This window comes from Notolabrus celidotus, chromosome 12, assembly GCF_009762535.1.
Source record: "Notolabrus celidotus isolate fNotCel1 chromosome 12, fNotCel1.pri, whole genome shotgun sequence".
NCBI classification, from domain to species: Eukaryota; Metazoa; Chordata; class Actinopteri; order Labriformes; family Labridae; genus Notolabrus; species Notolabrus celidotus.
The window spans coordinates 25,700,645-25,726,872 of NC_048283.1; the positions used below are offsets into that span (position 1 = coordinate 25,700,645).

General features: G+C 41.7%; 1 protein-coding gene across 3 annotated transcripts in view; it reads right to left on the reverse strand.

Moving 5' to 3' along the window:
* The window catches only part of cep192 (centrosomal protein 192), a 32,334-nt gene that overhangs the window by 4,623 nt on the left and 1,483 nt on the right, over nt 1-26,228 (reverse strand). Inside the window, exons 3-49 of one of the 3 annotated variants that reach the window (XM_034697397.1) lie at nt 25,540-25,650; nt 24,610-24,767; nt 24,382-24,443; nt 23,887-24,028; nt 23,598-23,713; nt 23,421-23,510; nt 23,185-23,337; nt 22,927-23,077; nt 22,125-22,342; nt 21,871-21,993; nt 21,353-21,508; nt 20,409-20,682; nt 20,169-20,318; nt 20,005-20,069; nt 19,609-19,833; nt 19,305-19,446; nt 19,094-19,176; nt 18,744-19,010; nt 17,842-18,604; nt 17,628-17,733; nt 16,214-16,370; nt 14,440-15,130; nt 13,872-14,054; nt 13,535-13,683; nt 13,203-13,433; nt 12,911-13,036; nt 12,097-12,237; nt 11,907-11,970; nt 11,630-11,766; nt 11,130-11,222; nt 10,159-10,277; nt 8,729-8,926; nt 8,194-8,284; nt 7,867-8,046; nt 7,488-7,748; nt 6,191-6,312; nt 5,502-5,611; nt 5,237-5,402; nt 4,794-4,884; nt 4,617-4,674; nt 4,414-4,537; nt 3,274-3,379; nt 2,948-3,176; nt 2,692-2,768; nt 2,333-2,428; nt 1,986-2,105; nt 216-328 (exon numbers count right to left, since the gene is read on the reverse strand). In XM_034697397.1, coding sequence (XP_034553288.1) covers nt 216-328; nt 1,986-2,105; nt 2,333-2,428; nt 2,692-2,768; nt 2,948-3,176; nt 3,274-3,379; nt 4,414-4,537; nt 4,617-4,674; nt 4,794-4,884; nt 5,237-5,402; nt 5,502-5,611; nt 6,191-6,312; nt 7,488-7,748; nt 7,867-8,046; nt 8,194-8,284; nt 8,729-8,926; nt 10,159-10,277; nt 11,130-11,222; nt 11,630-11,766; nt 11,907-11,970; nt 12,097-12,237; nt 12,911-13,036; nt 13,203-13,433; nt 13,535-13,683; nt 13,872-14,054; nt 14,440-15,130; nt 16,214-16,370; nt 17,628-17,733; nt 17,842-18,604; nt 18,744-19,010; nt 19,094-19,176; nt 19,305-19,446; nt 19,609-19,833; nt 20,005-20,069; nt 20,169-20,318; nt 20,409-20,682; nt 21,353-21,508; nt 21,871-21,993; nt 22,125-22,342; nt 22,927-23,077; nt 23,185-23,337; nt 23,421-23,510; nt 23,598-23,713; nt 23,887-24,028; nt 24,382-24,443; nt 24,610-24,767; nt 25,540-25,650 — 7,788 coding nt within the window. Of the gene's footprint in view, nt 1-215; nt 329-1,985; nt 2,106-2,332; nt 2,429-2,691; nt 2,769-2,947; nt 3,177-3,273; nt 3,380-4,413; nt 4,538-4,616; nt 4,675-4,793; nt 4,885-5,236; nt 5,403-5,501; nt 5,612-6,190; nt 6,313-7,487; nt 7,749-7,866; nt 8,047-8,193; nt 8,285-8,728; nt 8,927-10,158; nt 10,278-11,129; nt 11,223-11,629; nt 11,770-11,906; nt 11,971-12,096; nt 12,238-12,910; nt 13,037-13,202; nt 13,434-13,534; nt 13,684-13,871; nt 14,055-14,439; nt 15,131-16,213; nt 16,371-17,627; nt 17,734-17,841; nt 18,605-18,743; nt 19,011-19,093; nt 19,177-19,304; nt 19,447-19,608; nt 19,834-20,004; nt 20,070-20,168; nt 20,319-20,408; nt 20,683-21,352; nt 21,509-21,870; nt 21,994-22,124; nt 22,343-22,926; nt 23,078-23,184; nt 23,338-23,420; nt 23,511-23,597; nt 23,714-23,886; nt 24,029-24,381; nt 24,444-24,609; nt 24,768-25,539; nt 25,651-26,228 lie in introns of all 3 variants that reach the window. The other 2 variants (XM_034697395.1, XM_034697398.1) reach the window with 2 other exon arrangements.

Genomic DNA, 26,228 nt, shown 5'->3' on the forward strand with positions numbered 1-26,228 from the left:
TGTGTGTTGTTTTCTGTCATGCATAGTGAGTTTGATTTATATTAACAGGTCTTTTTATGCAACACACGGTCGCACATGAAAGAAGGAGGGATAACAAGTGTTGTGAACGAGCTCCATGTGCAAAATGAACAAAATGAGATGTCTATCGCTCAGTGTAATGATTGATCACTTCATGATACCTTAAGCTTGTATCTTCTGTTATCCACAGGTCTCACCTGTTTTTCCCTGACATGGTCTCAGCTCTCCTCCTGGGCTGGACTGTGGCCTCCGTCCTCACTAGAGAGCAGTCTCCTTCCTGGGGTCCTTCCACTGGTCCATACTTTGTCCCCTTTAGGTACACAAGCAAAACATTAGGTAAACAGGGGGGAATGAGCTACTATGAATAAGAATAGAGTAGAATAGAATAGAATAGAATAATAATTATTAGAAATTATTAAGAAGGTGAGACTTGTCGTTAATAAACATAACAAAAACTAAAAGTGAAACGATCACATTTTATCTCACCAGACAGTGAGATAAACATTAATCGTCTCGGAGCGTTTTGAAACACACATCAAGGAAAGAAGCAACAACAACAAACTCACAACCATTATATCCACTTTAAGCTACTTCTGAGGAGCCATCCATCTGACATCCCTCGTGCTGCGTGTGTTTGCTCTGAAGTTAAGCGAGTCTGTCAAAATGCTTCACATTAAAAATGGTTTAGACGAAGCCTGTAGGCCCGTCTCAGCGGGGGGGCTCTCCTTGATGTCCCAAAACTCACTCGTCTCATTTGTTAATTCTGTCACCGACACTACAAAGCCAGAGTCGATGCTCTGCTATACGAGCTGGTTTTATTAAACCCATGAAGGTTAATACAATTGTTGCTTTCCAGTTCATGCTTTAAAGAGAGAATTCACCCACTCATAAATCAAGATTAGATTAAATCAAGTTAATTAGTGATTGATTTCACTGTAAGGAGAACATGTCTGATAGCAGAGGTAGATGCCTTGTTTCTAGATGGCATGTATGAAGTTGCAGAAATAGGAGACTTTAAACAACATAAGGTTAAGTATGTGAATGAAGTACTAACTGGAAAACAGGGTCACAGTGCCATCACTAAGGATAAATGAAAAGCACTTGTATCTTGCTTAAAGTAACTTTGATGTGCAGTTGAGGAGATTTGATTGGACGGCTGATCTTCAGATTAACGGACGTTCAACTTCTTGAGCCACGGCAGCTCATGAGCTATAAACAGAGGGGAATGTGAGACAATCGAAAGGCACTGACACATAAAAATACTAATTTAAATGTGTGGCTTGTAACGGCAGCTGTTTTGGGTCATAGCGCCCCATATCAAGGTCCCATATCATGCAAAATACACTTTCATGGTTTTCTAACAAAAAAATCTGCCCTGCCCCTGTTTTGCCTCCTCCAACTTTTAGAAAATGTGTGCTCAAACGAGACGTTCTGAAATTCATCCCCGCACGACGTCTAAGCTCAGCCTCCAGGTCTGTGAGACTCTCCGAGCTTGAAGTTTATTCCGCCATCAAACGCCGCCTCCGTCTTCCATAGTTTATTCCTTGCAGACGAAGTATGCTAGTTGTTGGCTGCCGTAACAAACACAACGGTCTGTTTTTACTCCCCACGTCTGCGGATTTGAAGACCTAGTGGATGAATTTTCTTTTTCATGGAAATGTGTCCACTACAACAGCTAAAATGTTGTGTGTGTGCTAACCACTTCACACCTCAGACTGCTTTCTCAATGAGGAACAGTACAATGCAGGAGATGCAGCATATCTGAGGATAAAGCATGGATCAACACCAACTGTCCATGACCCACCTTCAAACTCTGTTTGATTCTGCTTAACTGTGTATGTAGCATGTTAGCCTATGCCCTCGATGATGTTAACATTGCAGCTAATGTGGGTAGTATCATTGAAGACATGCTGGAGTAAAATATATTAGGTGGGTGAATTCTCCATCAACAGTTAAACAGTTCTCACTGTGCCACAGAGCTGGAAGCGGATTCTGGCTTTCTGCTGTGGCTCGGACACAGGGTGGCACTCCAAGTCCCAGAACTGGGCATAGTCCCCTCTGTCTCTGGGAAGGAAAGTGAAAGGCACCTTGGAGAAGAAGAAGAAGATTATTATAACAAACAAGCAGATTAGAATTAACCCTATAAATGACAAAAAGTAGTAAGATCAGACTTGTTACATTATACCAATCCTTACCTAACGTGGTGTGCAAGTATATCGATTGAGTATCTCTTAAAATCACTTTCCAAATAACTCAATCTGCACCTCCTCCTCCTTACAATATCTTATTCTAAGTATTAGAAGTGTGCACCAACCTGCATCTTCTCATGGGCTCCCAGAGTGCCAGAGACCCTGATGCATCTGAAAGCAGTGTAAGTGGCCCGGTAAACATCTCCAGAGTTGTCAACCCCCTGAGCAGAGAAAGAAAGACCACAGCTTGACCCGAGTCTGTCACACAACAGCTTATAAAAAGACCAAATATCAGGAGGGTATGCTTACAAAATAAACTTAGCGGTTATGAGTTGCAAGACATAGCTACGCTCCTACAGCATCACAAATCAAATATGAAATAAACTACAAAACAAATACACGTGTTCCCTAAGGAGGAACAGAAAAATAGTAAACAAGAATGAAAGAGATGACAGAAAAAATGAGACAATGAAGAAAAGAACACCTTGACATATGGAGGAGCAAATGATGACAGGTACCAACGCACTTCCACATCTCCATTCTGCACCTCCAGCTGGGCGTCTGAAGTAGAGGAGCAACAGAGAGTTTGATCTCTCGCAGGAACACAAACAGATGCCTACAATTTAACTCAAAACCCGACAGTTTAAAGGTAGAGGATATTTTCATTTGAACTCTTTCAGGCTTCTAAGTCATTCTACATCACACTCAGGGTAATGCACAGCCCTTGGTCATCTTCTTACCTGATGTTTCCCCTGAAGGCGTGGTGGGGAAGATGATGGTCTTGCTGTTGATCTCCACCAGGGCCTGAGGCATCTGTAGGATCTGTGAGGGTAGCAGCGGGTTGGTGGGGAGCCGGCTCACAGGCAGGATTGGGGTGGCAGCCTGAGGAGGCAGAGCTGACAGAGATGTATCTGCTGGAGCCGCAGACACATCCAGAGCCAGGTCACGACGAATCTGGACCTTGATGAACTGTAACACAACTCTTGTCAAGTTCTCACAATACCAAACATGCATAATAGATGTGTCTTGAGGAATGAAAGGATGCATCTCAATATTTGTTACGTACCTTTTGTTGTCCGTCACACTGAACATAAATCTGTCCGCTCCACGGCAGCAGGGCAGATTTTGTTGCTAGTGAAGGGTTGGGACTGATCAATATCTGGAGGTGGCATCTGAAAAGATAGTTTCAAAGGGCTGAGCTGAATCTTCTCACATGTACACTACCAGTCAAAAGTTAAGTTTGGACACACCTTATCATGCAATGGTTTTTATTTATTTTAATTATTTTAAACATTGTAGTTTAATACTGGAGACATCAAAACTATGAAATAATCTGTTTTTGCCATAATCTGAATTACAACAGAAGTCAAATATGACTATTCATTGTGTACTAACCCTACCTCTGAACAACACAACTGATGGTCTCAAACACATTAAGAAGGCAAGTCATTCTACAAATGAACTCTTGACAAGGCTCATGTTCATTAGAAACCATTCCAGGAGACCACTTCATGAAGCAGACTGAGAGAATACCAAGAGTGTGCAAAGCTGTCATGAAGGAAAAAGGGGGCTACTTTACAGAATCTAAAATATAAAACATATTCTGCTTTGTTTAACACTTTTTTGTTCATTAAATAATTCCATATATGTTCTTTCATAGTTTTGATGTCTTTGGTATTAATCTACAGTGTTTCAAATAATTAAAATAAAAAATGCAAACCCTTGAATGAGAAGGTGTGTCCAAACTTTTGACTAGTAGTGTATATGAGTAACACACTTATGAAGTGTGGTGGATGCAAACAAAGTAGGAAAAAGAGCAGAGTGCTAAATCAGTTTCTTCACTTATTCGGATGTAAGTTTAAGAGGGATAATTGAGTTCATGCTGCAAGACGGCCACTGCTTCCAAAGTTGAGCAAAATTTCACTTCAGACACGGGTAATATGTCAACACAGCAGCATGCGCTAGTATATTTAAACAAATAAACTACAAAGCTGTGGATAGTGGTTCTGTTTTGCAGGGTCCAGTCTTTGGGAGTGTCTCATTTATTCCAGCATCTGAAACACAGCTGTGCAGCAAATAGGGAAGATGTGTTTGACATGCATGTAGCACAAAACACAAGTAGCCTTTAAATCCTGCTGAAAACTATCTAACATCAAATCTTTAACATAGCCAAAACTTTTCATTAAACAAGCAAGTGAATTCTTACTGCGGCTCGATGGTCCCATGCTGTGGGGTGATGGTGAGGCAGTGAGCAGGCCAGGATAAATCAAAGCTCAGCTCTCTGGATGTGTTGTTCCTGATCTGAACCTGACTGGTCGGTGCTGCACCACCTAAAAACAACAGACATCGTCATCAAATGCATTTACTGCAAGGAGTTATAATAAACGTACAAGTCCTGGTTGTACTCACTGATGCTAGGAGCAGCCAGGACGAGTTGTTCTGGGTGTATGGTCCAGGACTCTGAGGCCTGAGGGGAAGAAACATATTACATCCTGAAAAATAACACTTCTATTTTTTCCATTTTATCCAGTTAAAGAGGAGCCAACACAAAAACTCTACAAGTTGACTAAAGAAGGGTTATGAGACCTGTAAGGAGGGCTCCATCACTCTCAGAGCAGGACCCTGGGGGCCTTTCACCGGCAGCACGTCCAGGGACACGTTGACATTTGGCAGAGCACTGAAAACCATAACACACTAAACTTTAGTTTGATGTTAGCATACTCAAAGCACAAGTTATAAAAGAGCTGCAAAATGCAAACACAGAGAAAGTCACATGATGTATTTAATTTAAAGTCCCTGTGAGGAGGTTGTGATGTTTCTCTGTGACGTACGAAGAGACTTACACTTTCCATGTTGTCGTTTTTAAAGCCTGTGAGCACGTAGAAAGTTCCTCACAACACACAATAAATGCATATTCGTATCCTTGTGTTTGTGCTCAATGTATTTGAGTAGTTGTCAATTTGTAACCCTTGATTTAAGATAACCAGGACAAGGTTTATTTCATCTTCTTGTAATATTTCTGACCGTACCTGTCCGTCTCTGAGCTGTGTCGAGACGAGGGCAGCAGCGGTGGCTCCGTTGAATCGCTCTGCTCACAGTTTGTGCTTCCGTTGCTTCCCAGCAGTGACACCATTGTCTTGCTCATGTTTCCATAAAAGATGTGCGCTTCATTGGGTCTCTGGGGCAGGTCATAGGCTACAGCGATAAAACAATAAATACTCAGTCAGAGACATGTATTCATATCCTTTTTAAATTAAACCTGTTATCTTAATCGTACAAACAACAATATCGTACCCTCATCAATGTTTTCTTCTCCCAGGAACTTCTCATTAAAGTTGATGTTTCTCAGCAGACTGTTTTCAGACAGAGCCTTTCGCACGGCCTCCGGTTTACACTGAAGCAATCTAAAAGAACAGAACACAAACGCACCGTCAGGAAAAACAAATATCAGCTTTCAAGCAGAAGCAGAGCCATCTAGAATTGAATCTGTAAACTCTCTTGGCACTTAAAATGATTCAGAAACAGTTTTTTTATTATCTGAAATTAGTCCAGAATACAAATCATCTGTTTCCAGCAGCAACACAACAATATTGCTTTGTTTATAACAATGTTAGCCAGAGACAATGTGTTTTTTGGATCTTATCAAACAGACAAAGAGGATTGCTTGTCTGATAAATGCCAACAGCTCCCCTGTAATGTTATTGTATGCACTGCTCCATGCATTTGTAAAAACTGTTTGTGTATTTTTATGTTGAAGCAAAGCAACATTTTTCAAAATACACTCTGACTTTACTCCTGTGCTGTAAAGATATTTAAAAAATAAAAAGAATAAATTATAAAAGAATATTAATAAATTATAAAAGCATAATAATAATAACATAATAATAATAATAATAATAATAATAATAATAATAATAATAATAATAATAATAATAATAATAGTAGTAATAATAATAATAATAAAGTGTCTTTCAAGGTCCCACCTCCTGTACTGCTGCCTGGAGATTTCATCTCCACAAAACAGACCGACAGAAGCCAGGAGTGCCGTGCCCGACTGACAGAGGGTGGCTTCTCTTAGGGTGGACTTCATTAGCACAGTGATGACCTGAGAACACACAAAGTAGTAGACAGGTCATATATATCAGCACTTACCAGTCAGGAAGCAAGAAGAATAAGGAATCTAAATCTTGAGGATAGTAGCAACCAAAGTTTTATGAACAGCTATCGGGTTATCTTTGATCTTAGAAATTGTTCATTCTAGTGATTTGTGTAGCTCAAACTTCTAAACACAATTTTTCTATTATAGTGCTGAATATAAATGTTTATCACCTTATAAAGTTTGAAAAGGCTGACATTTAGATTTATTTTAATTGGTAGAACAAATTGCCGTTCCCCCAAAAGTTCCTGGACCTTTGTAAAGTACTACCACCCAAGCAAGGGCATTTCAGGGTAAAATATTATGGAGGACCCAACCCATCCAGCACACAGTCTGTCCACCCCTGTCCCCTCAGGCAGAAGGCTGCACAGCCTAAAAGCCAGAACAACGAGGCTAAAGTGTAGCTTCTTCCCAGAAGCTGTGAGACTTATGAACTCACTAGGCTTTTAGGTTATGTATTTATTTATGTATATATTCATAGAGTCTATTTTTTAGCTTGTTATCTATTCTGTACGCTTCTGGACCTGAGTAATGTGTTTCGTTCCTTCATGTTTTTAATATGATTGAATGACAATAAAGTGAACCTTGAACCTTCAAATAAACTACCACAGAACTAAATTTAGGTTCTGGTTTCTGCTGACATAACTTGCATATTTCCGTAAAAGGGTCCCTAGTCCCTGGGGTAAGTTCCTGCGTTCGAAAACCACCTACTACCTCAGCTTGTTTCGAATAGCTTAGCTTGTTTTCAGGTTAGAAAACCCTCAGTGCAAATCACTTGCAAGTTTTTATCAGTAGCTCAGTTTGTCTGCAGGAGTCCTCTACTCTTGTGTCTCTAACGGTCTTTGGCAGACGCAGGATTAATAACAGTGGGGCAACAAGCTGCCCTGTTGCAAGCATAAATACAATGATTTTGTCACCAGTTTCCTCCTCACTGTGGAAAATAAAAAGGGTTCACATTCACTATCTCTGTTTTAGCTCCATTCATTTTACTATGTATCTTTTACAGCACACTCCACTCATTTATCAATAAAGTAGAAATGTGAAAAATCTATCATTGTTTTTATTTTCCATTCCAGCAGTAACAGAAAGAATCTTTCAACCACTTCTCGAGCACTCTCTCCTACCTCCTGTGTCCTTTCCTTCAGCACAAACTGTGACGGGGCCAGGCTGATGACAGAAGGTTCCATAGCCACTCGTTTCTGCAGGTCAGAGAACGCCACGGCTTTGACGAAAGCTGCTCTGGAGCCGGTGTTCCTGATGCAGAGGCACACTTTGCTAACACGGCCGACGGCGATGTCGGTTAGCATTGCTACATAGCCGTCTGCCTGTTTCCTCTGGTCCTCTAGGATGATGTTACTGGTCCCACCGTAGCCGGACAGCGGAATCTGAAGATGGAGAAATATAGAAACCAACTCAATGATGAAATGAGGACTGGAGACACGAGGGAGATGTGCAAAGTGTATGATAATTAAGAGAGAGAAGTAGACAAAGTGGCATCCTCACAGTGAATTTAACCCCTGGCTGTGAAGGCCGGACTCCAGACTGTTTGATTTCCAGCTTGGCCAACATGCAGGCCACTCGGGTCGGAGCAAAGAGCAGGTGAACGGTCACGTCCTCTCTTGGACGAATGGACAGCTCTCCGTGTCGGGTCAGACGCTCTTCAGGACTGAACATACTCTGGAGCTGTGAGAGATCATGTTGATATAGATGACATCTTAACAGTGTACATACTGCCTACACTGTCAAACTGCTCATGTTTCCCAGCGTCTGTTATTTGTCAGATTGGATACAAAGAATAAACTTAATGTTGACAAAGAATTAACGTTTTACCTGAAAACAGTCCTGGTCTTGGCCTCTTATTAGCAGCCGTAACTGCTGTGTGACATTGGTTGAGTTGTTCCTCAGAACCAGCTTCTGTTGACTGAAAAACAAAAGCGGTTTTATTTTAATGATTAAAAGTAGTTCTGTATTAAATTAAATATTTTTGAGAAACCTTTTTGTTGAAGTTGAGAGTCAACATCTTAATATTCTAATGTGTTTCAAAAGTGGAATCGAGTCTTGACCCATTAAAGAATACATACATCCCATGAAGATTTGGCCTCCTTACAGCTGTTTCTACTTCCCTCCTTCGACAACGGTAAATAAATTGTGTATTATGTTGAAATGGCTTCTGAGGAATAACACTCCCTGTAGACGCCCTCTGTCCCTCTTCATGAATAACATTATACAAGCCTTAATAGAATAAGGTGGACCACTGGGTCTTAAATTTCTTATTGATTATGTTTCAATGAATAATTGATAGCCAGTGTTTTCCCGTGTTTTTCAAGTAGTAGAGAAATTAATGAAAAAGAGAAAAGTTGCTTACACAGCTCGTCCCAGAGTGACCCCTCCCCAGGCTACAAATTGTTTATTTGAAAGAATTGGTGGAACATCCGTGGTCACACCGGGACCGAAGACGGCAGCGGAGGAAATGGCCGGTTTCCCAGAGCCCTCTGGTAGGACATCTCCTCTCAAGGTGACTTCATACTGAGGACCTGATGGCAGCACCAAGATGGTGAGGAGGCTGCAGAACAACAAGAAGAACCAAATTAATCCCTCAGATTTTAAGATCGCAGATAAAGTCACACTAAAAATGCTTTCAAAGCACTCTCATAATGATCATGCATTCTTAAAAAAATACTGTAAATGTGCTATTTTCATCTTTAATAAAAGCTCATGTGCTGTGGGCGGACTTGGGGAGTAATAATTCAGCATATTCTGTTTGGATATCCCAAATTAGAGACTTATTTTTGCATTCTTTTCAAATTAAGACTTAAAAATTACACTGACGATATAAGACATGGGCGTAGGCTCAGTGATGTCCCCCCTGTGGTTTCTGCAGTAGTGTTTTGAAGCCCAAAGATGGAGACCAACAAATTGGACATGCCAACTCAGACTGAGGCCGTTTTCGAAACAGCCTACTATACTACACTACGTACTGATTTGGCCAAAATTCAGTATGTAGTAAGTAGTATGTGAAAAAGAGTAAAATCTGCAGTATGCCAAAACTCCCCGGATGTCGTACTGATTCAGGAACATTTCACAGTATACATCGGACCATTCTTCCTCACTTACTGTTTCCCACAATGCACAGCGCTAACGTTATGCTTTTTCTTTTTTGATGGGTGGGAACTTTTTAGGTGCTGTGAAAAACCACTTCTTAACTTTTAAATCCTAAGTGATGCTAAAGAAGCAGTTTCTCTATCAGCTTGGCATTTGTTTACTTCCGCTTTCTGAAACCGGAAATCAAGTGACGTCTGGCCCAGCGTACTGCATACCAGATCCAACAGAACAGTCATACTACAGACTAAATCCAAATGCAGTATGTAGTAGGCAGTAGGTACTTATTCCCTGTAAATGGCTACAGCGCATCCACCTGTCAAATCAGCCACGCCCCTCGTTATGCCTAAAAGTGTAGCCCCGCACCCTAGCCTTAAACATTATCGAAATGATTCTGCCTCCATGCAGTCCTTATGGGTAGAAAGAGACTAAAATCCTTTGTTTGTAACACACTGCAAGTAAGTTGGTGTGTTGCAAAGAAAATAATCTACAACTTAATACCAAAAAAAATTTAAAGTTACATCAAAATAACAAAATGCAGCTTTTTCCAAGTTTTGTTTTGACCCTACAAGGTACAAGGATGCAACATTACCACAGTTCTAGAGGTTTTAAACACTAAATTATGAAGTATTAGTTACAATAATTTGGTTTCTCTCAGTTATAAAATCTGGTTACTGCATAAAAACGTTTGCATACCTTTCGCGATAAGTCCTGCTGCCTTGTGCTTTGAAAGAGACCATGATGCCCTGCTCCTCTCCCACTCTCAGCACAAGTTCATCAGGTGTCACACAAAAACTGTCCTCAGCCTCACTGAGCTGTAAACAGAGATAAGGAGACACAATGAGGGAACATACATAAGTGACCATGGGGGGATGAAAATATGGGTATAAAGCAAGCGGCAACCTCCGGTCTAAAAATATGAGTCAATGCGGAAGTGTTAAAAGCTGCAGTTCACTGAGGTTCCGCTTGAGGCTGGCTCCTGAAGTACCGTAAGTCACATACACATGAATGGGAAAAAGACGATCTTTACAGCAGAAATAAACATGTTTACAGCCTGGTACAAAAGACGAGTGTAGTCTGAATAGCTCATTTCTCGATGTGCTCTCACTGTGAGGGGGGTGAATTTTTTTCTAATGCAGCAATTTCAAAGATATTGAGAATACTAGTCTTCCAATGAGAGGCACAGCTGCCTGTGGGAACACTGTAGCTGTTGGCAAACTCCGCCTCTTTACGTCATACTGGCTCGACAGAAGCAATATGGCTGCTGCCGACGATTGGCCTCAAAACAGCTCTTCAGAAACAGATGGGTGACGTCATGGATACTACGTCCACATTTTATACAGTCTATGGTATAAAGGCAAAGGACACATCGGTTACGTGTTGGGATGAGAAGGTAAAAATACAAGAGGGGGGAGATGTTGCAAAGAAAATGAGGTAATTGAGGCAAGAAAATTGGAACCAGAAAATAATCAAAGAGAGATTTAGGAAGGGGAAGAGACAGAGAGAAAAAAGAAAAAGGCAAACAAGAGAATTAAAGGATAAAAAGAACAAAGATAATTCCAAAATATCCACGAATCCCTCCTGCATGTGCCACAGTCTGGGCTCAAAATGTCACAGAGACTTACACAAATCCCAAATCCAATAAGAAAAGTAAAGGTCAGAATTACCTTGAGTTTCAGCTGCACGTCAATGTTTCCAGCATTCTTTAATGGCAGCATCTGTTGACTGGATTTACCCAGAGGAGCAGACAGGCTGACAGTCTAGACAAAGGAAGCACAAAAAGCTGCTGAGTGCCGGCTCAACCATGACGAGCTGAGCTGAAGGAAGCCTGATGACAGCTCTGCTACTTTAGGTTCGATTCAATGACTGATTAGTTTGATTAGAAAGTATATATATGAAGTCTTTTGGCATTATTTGAAGGGAAGTCTGTTTTTAATCTGCAGGTTGATAATCTTTTACATATGTATAGTCTATTTGCACTTAAAATGCATCATCAGACATGACTGAATCCAATCAGGTTACATTTCAAAATCACACGTGCACTTTCACAGTGACGGGCCACGTGTGCAAAGTCGCGGCTCACTGGCTTCACCGCCTGCAGCCGTATAAATCCTTTCGGAGTGAGCAGCACCACATTAGTCTAAAAACTTCACAACATTTGTACTACCTGCAGGTCCTTGGGGGCATGGACCCGTGCAGTTCCAGACCTCGCCCTGAGAGGAATACTCCTAATAATCTGACTCGGACCAGGAGAGTCCACTTCGATGTCCACCCGAGCATTGTATTCATCTGCTGGAGCAAGCTCTGCTGATAAGAACCACCAGAAAACCGGCCAGAAAATAAGTGTTTGTTGTGAGTGTATCAACAGGAGAATATTTTAATGTTGACAAAGAGCCAGTCTCTTCACCAAAATCTTTAGGGTTAAGATATTTGAGAATTCAAACCTGAAGTGGCCGTGTACTTGAGAGGGGCTTTGAAATGAACCCAGACCATGAAGCCCTGTGAATCCTGAAATAAATAAAAATTGAAATGTTAAAACCTGTTTTCTCCTCAATAACATCAACAAGGTTTACAGGAAACGGGAAACAAAATACAAGTGACTTAGGAGGTTGTAAAAAATGTGTAAACTCTGACCTCTCCGTAGCTGGCCTGCATCACATGATTCATCACAGAGGGAGAAGACACTGAGTTCACGTGTCCGTCCTGTTGTGTTGTTTCAGACGGTGAGGTGACAGGGTGTTTGGAGAAGGTGAAGCATCGCCAGGCTGCAGCATTCTGGAGAAGAGGGTGAAATGTGAACCACTCAAATACTGTTCATTATGCTGGAAGCTGCTTTGCATGCATTCAGTTAGAAGAAAAAATTAAAGCCTGATCTAGGATGAAAATAGCACCTTTTGCATTAAATTAATTTTAAATAACTATTCATCTAAACTTTAAACTTTAAATTATGAAGTGAAATTATTCATTATTATTTTTATTATTTACTTTGATCAAACAATGCCAGTTCAATGTTGTGTCTAAGCTTATACACAGTCACTAACCACTAGCCGGAGCTGTAGCTTCAGTTTATGGGCCTGCTCTCCCTGCTCTACTGCTAAATGGAAACCAGCAATGAAAATATGTTGTCAGTCATGGAAGATAAAGCTAGGTGATAATTTGATAACAATAATTATCAAGATATTATTTTTATAATATAACTAATGTGTGGGAGGGGGTGCTACTGTGCCTTAAACACTAGTTACCAACAAACATTGGACAAAAGAAGAGGGCATTGAACAGCCAATCATGTCACAGAGTAACAGGTAAGTTGAAAACACCAACCTGAGAAAAATAAGAATCTACAAAACTTCACAAAAATCTCATTTTACAGTAAAGACCTGCTTCCTGACTCAGCATATGTGTCCTTAGTGATCAGTAAAATATATAACCATGTAGTAGGTTGACTTACTGCGCTGATGACCAGACGGATCGGCACTGTTGCGTGAGTCCGGTTGAAAAGTTTGACAGGGAGGGATTTGGCACTGCCTCCAGGAAGGTCTCCAAAATCCAGACAGTCAGATTTGCCAACTTCAACCTGGGAATCAAAATGAATTTACATCCTGCATCACATCCTTTGAAACACTTTTAATAAATTAACTGATTACTGAAAATAGACAAGTGTCCGACTACAGCATCTCTAAACATGAATTTCAAAGCAGATTGTTTCAGGCTATAGTGATCTCCGAACTGGAGGACCTCACCTCTAGTGAAGGATTCTCTGCGATGGCGACCAGCACCACCCGTTTAGCAAAGATATTGGCCCTGGCAGCGACCTCTGTCTCAGCAGACGCAGGCCACGAGCAAACACTGAAGACACACTGGTAGACCCCCGCATGGGGAGGGATGAACAGAACCTTCTGCTCCTCTGTGCTTTTCGGGCCGATGATGGTCTTGTTTTTGACTATTAGCCACTGGTATGGCAAGCTGTCAACCTGTAAGGACATAAGACAAAAAAAATATAAGATCTCTGTGGCACAAGGTGACATTTCAGATTTCTTTGATATTGATCATTTTTTAGCTGTTTCATGTGAACCTTCTCTCCATCAATGGCGAGGCTGCTGACGCTGATTGACACCTGCTGCCATCTCTCAGAGGGGTTGAAGAGGCTGAGTGAGGTCTGTGAAGCGATGCCTACACAGCAGGCGTGAGGGAACCGCAATTCCTCTGGAACCATCACTTGACCTGAGGAACAAGGAGAGCGGATGCATGAAAACGCTGCCCCCTTGTGGAGTAGATGTGCAAAGTCATGTACTTATAATATCAGACAATGAGATATAAAGACATATACATTAGGATTAGTTACAGCAATCATCAACTGGAATTAAAATGAAGGATTTTTTTGTTGAGCACCAGAAAGTGGCCACTACTACCTTTCAGTTCCTCAAGACCACCTGCCACCAAGGCCTCTGCACCGTAGTAACCATAGGATTTTCCCAGCATTCCCATTTCCTGTTGGCACTGATGGGTTCCCTGGTGGTTATGGAGTCCAGCGGCTCTAGATAACCCTGACGTGTGATGAGTGTGTCTCTCCATGAGATTACTGTTAGGTACACCTGGGAGGAAAATAATAAGCAATTATATTTTGGGTGTTAAAAGGCAAAGAGAGTAGGATTTGTAAGTTGCTATTTTTAAACAAAACATTCAAGGTTGGCCTCTCTTCCCAGCTCAAAAAATAAAAGGCCTTTTTTCATGAGTGTTTCAAGGTGTTGAAGATCAAAAACACAAGGCCAGAGACAGACAAAGCAATGTAACATGGTGGCTATGTTTTGTAGTCCTTAAGTGCTCATATTGGCTCCAGGCAACACAACGCCACACAAATTGTTGACCTGAGAAATCTACCAAACAGAAAATCAAGAAACTGCAATCAAATGGATCTCTGTGATACCATCACACAAAAGGTCAGCAGCTTTATTCTGAGAGTACAGAGGAAAGACAAACCTGCAGAGGACACACTGTAGAGACCAGTCCCTCCTGCTCCTACATGATATACACCAGGATGTAATGAAGCCTTGGGTCCCAAATACTGCTGAGCATGCTGAGAGTTGAAGAGCGTGTGTCCGGTGGAGTGGGCAGACTGCATATCTGCTTGATGAGGAAAGTCAATAGGTCCAGCACATTGGGGCTTAGAGCTCGGGATGGGGACATAGTGAAGTCCCTCTGCTGAGTAGGACGGAGGAATGCAAAGACCAGCACCATACATGGAGGATGACACTGTTCTAGAAGCTCCCCACTGCTGGGAGCTCTGAGGAGCTGCAGCGCTGCTGGTCTGCTGAATGTTCAGATTACTGCAGTACCCAGAGTCCACTTTAGTGAGCTTTCTTACGTTGGATTCAGTGAGTGGCTCTTGGCTCCTGTAACCTGCGAAGAGTTCACCGGTTCTTTCCCCAGGACAGTGGTAGTTGCATTCACTCTGGCTGCGAGTACAGGACAGAGCAGGACCACTGCAGGACTCGGGGCTTCTACACTGCTGGGCTGCTAATGAGTCAAGACTTTTAGAATGCTGAGGCTGCATCTGCTCTAAGCTTTTTGGCTGGTCGAGGATGTCATGGTTTGCCTGTGTGTCTTGTTCCAGAGGTGGAGTTGGACTGAATCTGATGATGGTGGTGCTGAGGGCCATTGTACAGTTATTCTGCAGAGGGCAAAACACACACAGACAGTATACACTTAGTTCATTACCACAACAAAGATTTCAACATTCAGCAACGTTCATTCCTGCAGAGAACAAACAGATGTTCTGTAGGACTATCACAGCCAGAGCTTGGTATACATCAAGGCTGCAGAGTGTATTGTTAAAGCTTTGACTTAGCTATGTGCAATAATCTCATTGCAGGAAATGCAATGTCAAGCAAATTAACGGAAACAAATATATAAAGGGAAAAGAAAAGGGTCACATAAAAACATAACTTAGTCAATTATCTGTCATCGCATCAAAATAATAATAATAATAATAATAATAATAATAATACAAAAATAATTAAAAATTAAAAAAATAATGACAAAACAAAAATAAACCCAAATAAATAAAAATAAAGGAAACAAAATGTGTTTATTTATAATGTGTATATAAAATTATATTTAAAAAAGATGAATGTTACGAAAAAAGATGAAAAAGAAAGAAAATTTACATACAAAAAATTAAATTAATGGAAAGACTTCTGCTACTGCTTTGCTGTTTGATGTAAAAAGAAAACTCACAAGGTTCTCATTTTCTCACACTAATGTAGAAGGAAAGTCAGTCTAATAATGTGTTATTTCAGACTTGAAACAGAGCTTAGAAAGGGGATTACAAGTGATGCACACTCTGAGCGTTACCTGCATGTAAAATGCACGGAACACTGCTGGTTTAAGATCATGTCACCGAGATGAGTCGTAGGTGTTTGGGATCAGCGGCAGTTTGATCAATGTTGCATGCATATGTACATCTGTGAGAAACTGCGAGCTTGCATTTTCATCGTCATTGGGCTAGTCATGCAGAATGAAAATGTTATATAAGAAATACTACTTTGACGCACGTGTAATGGCAAAAATTGTTAAGAAACATCTCTCTCCCCCTAGTCTTTCTGTTAAGGGCATAAACCAACTTCAGTAAAAGTAGGAGAAGGATTTATTTTGTGTGCAAATTAAACTAGAAGTCAATATATAACCTCTGTTGTGTATTTAGCATGAAGTCCTTCATATTCTTATTTTCTTTCTTGAGTTTATCTTACTGTACCTTCGGCCTCTCGGGTGTAGGTATGACAGTGCTTTCATTCATTGAGATGTATGTGAGTCTGCTGAAACTTGGGCTGGAGCAGGTCGACTGAGGAGAGAGGTCGAGAGTCGGGCGTTTGTCTGCCTGACCTCCACTGGGCAGAGCAGGGGATCCCGAACTACAGACAGAGAGCAAAGTGGGAAGTTAAGATTTGCAGACAGACGAAAATGTCCTGTCTCGAACACTGTGGGTGCATCTCAAAGCTCTAAACGTCCATCCTCGCGTCGTTTACTCGCATCTCTTCCTTGCACCTCTTCCTTGTGTCTTAGTCCCGCCCACCAGAGATGCGAGGAAATGAAACGAGAGGAGAGAGGAAAGAGGAGATTTGTATTTAGAGAAATGAGCGTCTGGAGCGTCACGTGAAGCAACGTCGGTTTGTGATGACGGCTTTAACAGCTGTTTGTGTCTGCACACATGTTCACTGTAATAACCCTGATAAGTATAAACAGTAACAGAGCTCTGTCTCTGTGTTTACATGTTTAACACACACTTGCACATGAAGAGAATGAGCTCAGTTTATTCTGTCCTGAAGCATCACGGATCGATTCACCGGAAAAATGCCTCATTATTAAATTATTTATTACTTCAAGGGAAAATAGAAACCATGCAACTCTTTTCAAAGCCCATGCTCATTAATGATCAGTCTCATATGAAACTTTATCAATTTGACAGGAAATATAACAAGTGTTTTTACTAACAGACAAACTTTACTGTCAGACTTCTCTTAATGAAGAAAACAAGAACAGATGGGGAAACTAACAGGAGGAATAACTGATCATTGATATATATTCTATCTATGATATTAGACTCTATTACTCTATTTCATTAGACAGTGAATCTGACAAAAACAAATCAGATATAACATAATCTATCCTCTGTTATATTGAATTTATGATTTTGCGATCAGTATTTTGTTTTAAAACTCACATCAAACACTTTTCAATCTCAGCTCATCACATACAGACTGTTTAGAAACCAATGTATGTTTATGATCTGTTTCAGGGAACCCTTAGTGACTGTTTTAAGGTCTGTCTTTTCTCTATTATTAAACTCAGCTGATGTTAAGTTTCGGTTAAGTCTGAGCCGCTGCAGCATCCAATCGGTGAGTGATATTCGATAAGGGGGCGTGTCTGTCAGAGCAAAGACTTCAGCAAAGTCTGCTCTCGTGTTTCCTCGATTATCCCTCCTCGGATCAGTCTCCTCACTCCTCGCTCCTCTCTCCTCCAGCAGCGTTTAGAGCTTTGGGACGCAAGTTAAAATGGCGCATCAGTAACTACTTCTGGTTTCGGCCGAGAAGCGAGGAGACTGCAGTTTAGAGCTTTGAAATGCACCCTGAGCATCAGCTGAGCAATAGAAAGCACTTGTGATACAATACCTATCAGCACTGGGAATAGAGGTCTGACTTGGAGAGGAGTGGGTGAGTGGAGAAGTGGATGGTCTGAAGTTGCACTGTGTTTCCTCTGTACACGGCCCAGAGAAACCTTTAACAGGTCAGAGAAACAAAACAATGCATCAGCCGTTTACAATATGAAAGCTATTTATCATGCATGCTGTTTTAATCAGAAGCTTCATTCCTGCTTTTTACTCACCAGATGCAGGGTGTAGTGGAGGCTGGGTGTTCTGGCGAAAGGTATCAGGGAATTGAGCAGCCTTGAAGTTCCTGGGTGACACCTTCTTCCCGGGAGAATAGCTGGGTCTGTTGTGTTGCTGCTGGCCTGAACTTCTCGACCTCTGTGGCGGAGGAGAGGAACCTTCAAGGAGAGGAAGGCCTGACTGTCCCTTCTTCCTTCCTGGTGAGGTTCTTGGCAAGCTAGATTGTGATGTGTCTTTGTGAGACCTCAAAACATTGTCTGTGAGAATGTGGCCTGAGGGGTCAGAAGGAGCAGAATTATCATACGCAGCTATTCTGTCTGCAGGGGACTTAAGATTGGAGGACTGTCCTGAGCCTACAGATCTTCTGCCAGAGCTGAACGATGTACATGAAGGAGAGATAGAGCTTCTTTTAGAGTCAACTTTATGAGATGATACATTTGAAAGTGGTGCAGCAAGTGAGTTTGTGTTTAATGCTCTCGCTCCTCTCCTGTCTCTCTCTCCAGTTCTTGCACTTGGACACTTCCCATCTACTCTCTGAGCTGAGCTCTCCTGCTCCTCCAGACATCCTGTACGGGGGTTCCTGAAGTTTTCAGCCAGGCTAGTCAGGTCAAAGGTAGTGTGTGCCAAAGATGCATCACTGCTGCCTGACATGTTTGCCTTTTTCAGATATTTCTCGATGTCAAATGCACTTAGATCTCCATCACAGGTGCTCCTCTGCAGCGTGTCCAGCATGGCTCTATGATCTGGCTCATGGGGGATCTATAAGAAAGGAGACAGACATTCATTTTCTATGAGACTATAACATAACATATCACATGACAGAGAGCAATTTTGCAGTTAACGACCAACTCAGAATACAAACTATCACATATGAAATTAAAATCTGAAAAAGACTTGCATGTTGAGTTGAATGTGGTTCCTCTGTGCAGCTAACAGCAGGTTGAGTCCTCCCTCTGCTCCTCTTGGACAGCTCCATGATCATAGCAGCAAGCTGTGATGGGTCAGTGCTGATGGACGCATCAGCAATGGCTGAAGCAATGGTGCTGATACTGAGCATCAGATTGCTGCTGTTTATGTCGGGAGACACGCAGCTTTGATTACTCAAGCTTGACTCAGAGGCAGAGCCTTCAGTCTGGTCAGGTAGTGAAGCTCTGCTGGCCTGTTCCTTTGGAGAGAGGGGATTGCAGATTAGACATCAATAAAGCTGTGCAGTAACAGAAATACAATTACAGAAGAAGTTAATAGTACCGTGTTTGCACATGGTTCTGGGTCAGCCTCATAATTGGGAGACATCCTTTCACCCGGTGCCTCAAGAGTTTTGTCCAGGTCCTCTGAAAGCAGATAGGATCGTAAGTAAGTCAGAGAAGCACATCTACATCATTTTAAAACAAGCAGAGTACAGAATGTATCCAGCATTATTGTATACACTTCTTCAGCTTCCGTAATACAGTCAACACACCTGGGTTGAGCGTCTTATCTGCTTCACTGAGTTCTGTTGTGTCATTTCGAAGAGAGCCGTCTTGAGCTGAAAACTCTGCAGGATGAATGAGGGGAAACGGGTCCCTCTTCTCTGGAGAAGTGATGATGTAGCCAAAAGATGGCTGCATAAACAAAGAATCAGCTTTAAATTCAAGTTCCATCTCAGAAGGTCGTAAGCAAATACAAGCTTCACTCCAGAGTCGTCCATACTGATGTTGGAAACAGAAATGCATCCAATACACCCTGAATTAAAGGATTGATAATCTCACATCATGTTTACTCACCCGTTTAACGGCATCATCATCATCACTGTTGCCCAAACAGCCCAGAGCTTCAGAGCGTTGTTCAAAAAACTGCCCAAGAGACAGTCGCAGGTAGCTTTGATCTCCACGCTGAAACTCAGACGAGACCTGGGAAGCCCTCATCAGGATGTGGCTGCTGGGGGGAACCTTCCAAGATGAGTCACTTTGAAAGGTGCTGTTGTTGCTGACTGGTTCAATCTTCTCCTCCTGTGAGAACAGCAACACTTATCATAAGTCATAAGAGAACATACAGAGGTGGCTGAGAGGTGAATTAGCACTTGTGGAGTGCTAGAGGAAATACGTTAAATAAGGTGAAATGGACGATCCAAACACAAAGACACAAGCCAACAATAGGTGAAGAAGGGTTCTGGTGTATACCTGCATGAACTGGTGCTCCTTCTCAAATTCCTCTTGATCTTTAACTATCTTCTCCATAGCATCATCTGCAAAGATTAAACAAATGTGTGTCAGGTTCAGTCCTGTATCAACCAAAACACAGTGAAATAATCCCACCATATTACAACAGAACGGTGTTTACTTACTGGAGGAAACAAACTCCTCAGTCTCACTATGTCCAACATTCTCTGACGTCTTCCCATCAACCTCTTTCATGAAGGAAGAGTAATACGCAAGGTCTGTCACCCACTGCCCTTCTTCGTTCTGGTACACGACACCAGGAGTGGCACCAGCACCTATAAAGCCAAGCAATGCTGTTAACACATCCCTTTTTATGTACCTATTATCGCAAAATGTCTGATTTGGACATCTAATATGGATCTAACCTTGTTGAAACTCCAGCTCCAGGTTGTCGGGGCAGTTGTTCCAGCCATCGTCTGAATCTTCTGGGTCCTGGTGGAAGCTCTGAGAGAAATACTTCGGTTCCAGAGAGGTAGAAAGAGGATTTTCATCGTCCTCGCTAGTACCGACTGAGGCCTCTGCACCAGTCACATCACCACAAGGCCCATTCCTTAAGCCCAAGGAGTGCCTGGATCCATCAGGTTCATCTACTCCGTCATCATCTTCCTCATCATCATCATTACACTCTGGGAACATAGCCTGAGTTTGGGATAGTTGACAAGCGTTAGACTTCTAGAAGTTTGCACAAAGGCACATTAAAGCTGTTCAAGTATGACCAACACGTTACCATTACACCTGAAGTTGGTCTTTCCTTTACTTTGTCACGCATCTATGTTTGGAAATAGAAGAAACTTAGCTCTAGTGCTGCCTCTTAATGTCTATGACTGAATTATAAGTAAAGAAAATCCCAAATCAAATCACATCTTGTCTCTCAAATCTCACCACTTTTAATTTTAGGCTCTATAACTGTCCACAGTTCAGTGTAGAGGCATCAGTGTGGCATCATGTCTCAAGATGACCCTTCGTGAAGCCTGTATCAACGCTGACTAAAGCCCTTTGAAATCAAATCCTGTTACTTTTATCTCTGATGATTTAAGATCCAGATATCTGATGACAAAACTCTTCAGGCTGTCAAATTGATTTGAAACATTAAGTGTAAAGGAGATTGTTACTGTCTGCCATGCATCAGGCAGTCAAATGTAAAACTCTGAGTCTCATGTTTAACTTACAAGACACACGCTAATCATTGAAGCTAATATTGGAGCCTTTTGTGGTACTGAACTCAAAAATGAAAGAACAAATATTAGGAGCTTCAAATTTTGAATTGCATAAGCCCATCAGGTCTAAAAGTACAGGTTATGGTTTATACCTGTGAGAGGTGGAAGCTCCCCTGGGTTCCTTGAAGGTAGGAGAAAGTGAAGTTTGCTGCATCCAGAGGTCTCTTGAATCCTGCTCCACTCCTCAGGTAGACTGAGTCCAACAACCTGTCACCCATGGGCGCAGAGTCCGTGCTCTCCATGGCATCCTGAGATTCATCGAGAAACAAAACTTCTTATGAATATCATAGTTATTCATTTATATGGACTAGTCTATAGTTTTTACTCCATCCCTGTGTTCGGAACTCAGAGTATTTCATTTCACAACAAGCACAACAAAAATATCATGGGACAAAGTTTAAACCTGGCCTTTGAAACACATTGTTTTTAATCATAAATAACACTTCTTTTTCTTTTAATTATACTCAACCCAAAATGTAAAACTACAGATCATTTAAACTCCAGGCATTAATGGCGAGTTATTTAACTCCTATTTAACTGAAGCACTCTATAAAATGCTGAATGATTAACATGTTTATAAGAAGACTTTAATGGTAACATCTGTACTCACCAGTGCCTCCTGTCGATCCAGGGCCATACTCCAGTTCACAGGAGAATGTTTCTGAGTATCCACCAACGCTCCCAAGGAGGAGCTGGCCTCTCCAGTTCCTACAGGACCAACACGATCCCCCATCTACGAAATTCAACATAATTAATGTAATTTAAACACTGTGAACATTAACGTTTGGGAGGCCGGGAGAGCCACTTAAACTGTCATAAACTATACTTGTGTTTGTAAGTGCCAGAGGGGAGCCTCATTCTTACCTCAGTGTGTCTTGAGTTACTAGTCCTTCCATGCCCTGGCAGATTATTCAGAATACCTTCCTCATCTTCACCAGCAGCACTGCTTCCCACAATCCCCAGCCCACGCAAGACGTCGTAGGTGGTCGGGAGGTTAGTTGCTGGGAAAGGGATGGTTGAAACTCCACCGTCGTTTCCACTTTCCTCACTCCCGCTGCTCCCATCCCCACCTCCTCCATCGCCTGGAGTTACACAGCAAACAGAGTGTCTCTGTAGTCTTTGAGGAGGCTTGTTAAGCTTTAACAAATCTGTCACAAATCTACCAAGAAACTGCACCTTGTTAAATGTAAAGCATGCCTCAGTGATGTGAGGTGAGGTTGGAGGGTATGCACATGGTATTTGGCCTATTAAACAAAAAAGTAATTCCCCAAACTCAGTGAAAAGAGTCCAGGGGAGTCTGGACTTCCTTCTGATAAAACCACCACTGATGGATGCAGCGTTTACCAGGTCAGTTCTTTTGAATGTGCTGGTGCATGGCTAAACACAGAGCGCTTATTACTGAGATCTGATGAAAAAGTATGAGTGGAAATCCAAGATGAAATGAGCCTAAAGTATTCTGGTACACCAGCCATGTCAAATGACGGCTATGGTCGCAGAAGAGCATCAGACTCTGGCGCTTTGCAGCAACACGCAAAATGTTGGCAACAATTACAGGCTTTTAAAATATTTACCAAACTCAATTGAAGTTAGGACTGTCACTTGTTGCTCTTCCTTTTGACATACATTCTCTTAAAAGAAGAAACATCCAACGAGTGGCATATCATACCTGTAACTGGGGGGTTGATGACTTGTCCCTCAGCTGATCGTCGATGTTCAATGCCAGACAGAGATGGACCACCCCGGCCACTCGAAGCCTCATCATCAGAGCTGCCTCCCTCTAAGCCCGGCCTGAAACTGGGACGATGACTCTCTCCAACCTGTCTCAGCATCAAAGTGTACAAACACATAAAAACATAAATTGCAGTAAACAAAACTCAGTTGTACAGAAAGAATCTACAACTTAACTATTCTCTGCCCTTCTTACGAGTTGTCTGGAGGTGCTCGGCAGCAGCCTCGTTCTGGAAGCATTGCTGTTCCTTCTGTTAGACTCTAGCTCATCCTCAGTGTCCTCATCACTGGCAGGACAAGAGTCCATACCTGTGGCAGCCAGACGCACATCTGGCATACGGAAGTCCTCCTGAAGAGAAATGAAACAAGGTTCTTAAAGTGTGCTAGAAGCAGCCAGAGGGCACGAGACAGAAAGAGTGTATATGTGCTGACCTGATCGTAGTCATCAAGGAAGTGGTGTCTGCACTGCATTGGCTCTGGAGAACTTGAGTTTGACAAGTCATCAGCAGCACTTTGCAGTCCCTATGAAAAATAGCATATATAATAATGAAAACGCTGATGATTAAAAGGTAAAACAGTAAAACTATTTCAATAGGGAGAGTGACGTACTGATGCAGGAATCTCCTGGCCCTCCACTCTACCCCTCTGCAAGGCAGGAGGCACCAGCTTACTGAAGTAAAGCTCAAGCTCATCGTCAGGCAGGTCGTTCGAATCGATGTTGTCATCTGAAAGTCAAACACACGCCACAAAATAACATGACAGCATCTGAAGAGCTCTATCTTAGATTCCTGCACTGTCACATCCTGGATGGGTGAACTCTACACTCTGTGACAAGCTTTATAAATAAATAAATAAATAAATAAATAAATAAATACAGAAAATGAAAAGAAAGTCATACCTGAGATATCACTGTTAATGCTATCCACAGACATAAGTTTCTCATTTGCCAGGAAGCTTGAGTTACTGCCGCTGAAATGATCACTGTCCACTCCCTCGCTCTGGACATTGTCCTCCTCAGCTGCTGCTGGAAAGGGCTGAGTCTGTATGGATTGATGCCAAAAATCACAATGTGAAAAGAATAGAAACACACTTGATCAAAGGTTTTATTTAAAGGAGACATTTTAGCATGGATATCAATGAAAAACCACTGCTGCTAAGGATTGTAAGAGAGACACTGATGTACCCAATAATCTGCTCTATTGTGTGTTTTTACAGGGATCAGTTATCTTCAACTTAGAAGGAATGAATAAAACATACATGTTAATAATGGATATCCATCAAACTGGCAGCTATTTCTAATTGCTTTGCTGCATCATCAAGCCCAAATTACTGCTAGACAATTGTGCAAAAGCCAACTTATCACCCTGCACATAAGAGCCAACAAAATCAGTACCTTTGAATCTGTACAGTCTTTAGGTCCGAACTGAGCAAACGTCAGGAGCCCTGTAGACAAATCTGTCACAGAAGATAAAGCACAAGTCCTTGAGTATCATCGCAAGAACATGTGTCATCATTCTGATCATTTGAATCTCTCCTTTCAACTTGTGAGACAGAACAAATACAGGTCAAAGCAGGCATTCATAAGTCTTAAGAAAACAAGTGAGTGTTACAAAACTTTTACCTGGTCCAAGATCTGTCGGCTGCCCAAGGACTGAGCCCATCTGAGTGGAAGGGAGCCCCACTATGGACCCATGGTGTCTGGACGTGCTCTCATCCAGATTAATTTTAACAAGCATGTCTGACAGGCGGTGGGCTGCAATGAAGTCGTCTGCATTGTCCCTGTAACACAGGCAGTGATGTCAATAATAAGGATGACATGAGATGCATACAGAGGAAAATAATGCGTCAAAAGCAAGATAGCATGCATTTAGTTTAAAATACTGTTATTGAGATCCTCTCTTCTGAGTGCATGACTGTAACAGTATTCAATAAAATGATTTGCACTCAGCAAAAGAGGAATCTATACCACATACATTGAATTTTATAGCATGCATGTAGTCGAGTCGCTGCCATGGACTTTCCAGACTCCAGTAGCAACAATTTTTACTACCACTACTACTATCCGTCTCCTCACTATCATCGCTCTCTCTCTCTTATTCTCCTCCATCCCTCTTTCCAACCCAAATACGGTCTCAGCAGATGTCTGTCTACCATGAGTCTGGTCCTGCTGGAGGTTTCTGCCTGTTAAAGGAAGTTAAAAGCAAAGTGCTCTGCTCATGGTGGATTAAGATGGGATCAGACTGAGTCCTGTCTGTAAGATGGGACTGGATCTTATCCTGTCTTGATGTTGGGTCTTTGTTAACAATAGAACATAGAGTGCTCTGTTTGGAAAGAGTCTTCAGGTAACATTTGTTGTGATTTGGCGCTATATAAATAAAGATTGATTGATTGACTGATGCAGTCCACAATCTTCTGAATCACTGAACAGAAATCATTAAGTACAAGAACAATAATTATAGAGTAAACAGCAATCACAAAACAATTCTGGGAACTAATATAAGACTATAGACACAAAATACAGCTCTAACGTGAGCTAGATATAAATACTCACATGTCATCTTTGAAGCCGAGGGAAAACTTTGGTTGTTCTCCAACAGATGAGTGTGAGGTAACCTGCTGCAGCTCTCTGCTCTCCAGATATGATGCATCAACAGGTTCCCCTCTGTAAAACAAGAGCACACAGCACTGCTTTCACAGGGCGACTCGTGCATCATGGTCACATGTATCCATAGGCAGTTTTAGCACATATGACTCCTTGAATTTTCATGGTGTACTATCTATTTGAAGGCTTCCTTTTTAGAATTGTCATGATTCAAAGGGTGTTTCCAGAAAATCCCAAGCAGGAATTGGAAAGACTTGTAGCATATGCAGTGATGGATAACAAAGTACACGCCATTATTGAAGTCAAAGATCCTCCTGGTAAAAAACTACTCCAATACAAAAGAAAGTTGTTCCGGGAAATTATTACATGAGTTAAAGTACTGGAGAACTCAAAAGTATTCAAAGTACTTTTAACAATATCTCAAAACGTATTTTCACAAAGGAATGCATGGGTGTACATTCTTCTACATTCTGTTTGTCTAGAAAGCATTATTTCATATCTAAAAAGGATACCATGAAATATAAACTAAGTTACTACAAGCACAGACAAGTTTCAAATGTTCATCTGGAATAAAACCAGTGTGTTAGCTACAAAACTCCACATGCTTTCTCGGGTTAGATGTTGATGTTTTGTAGGAT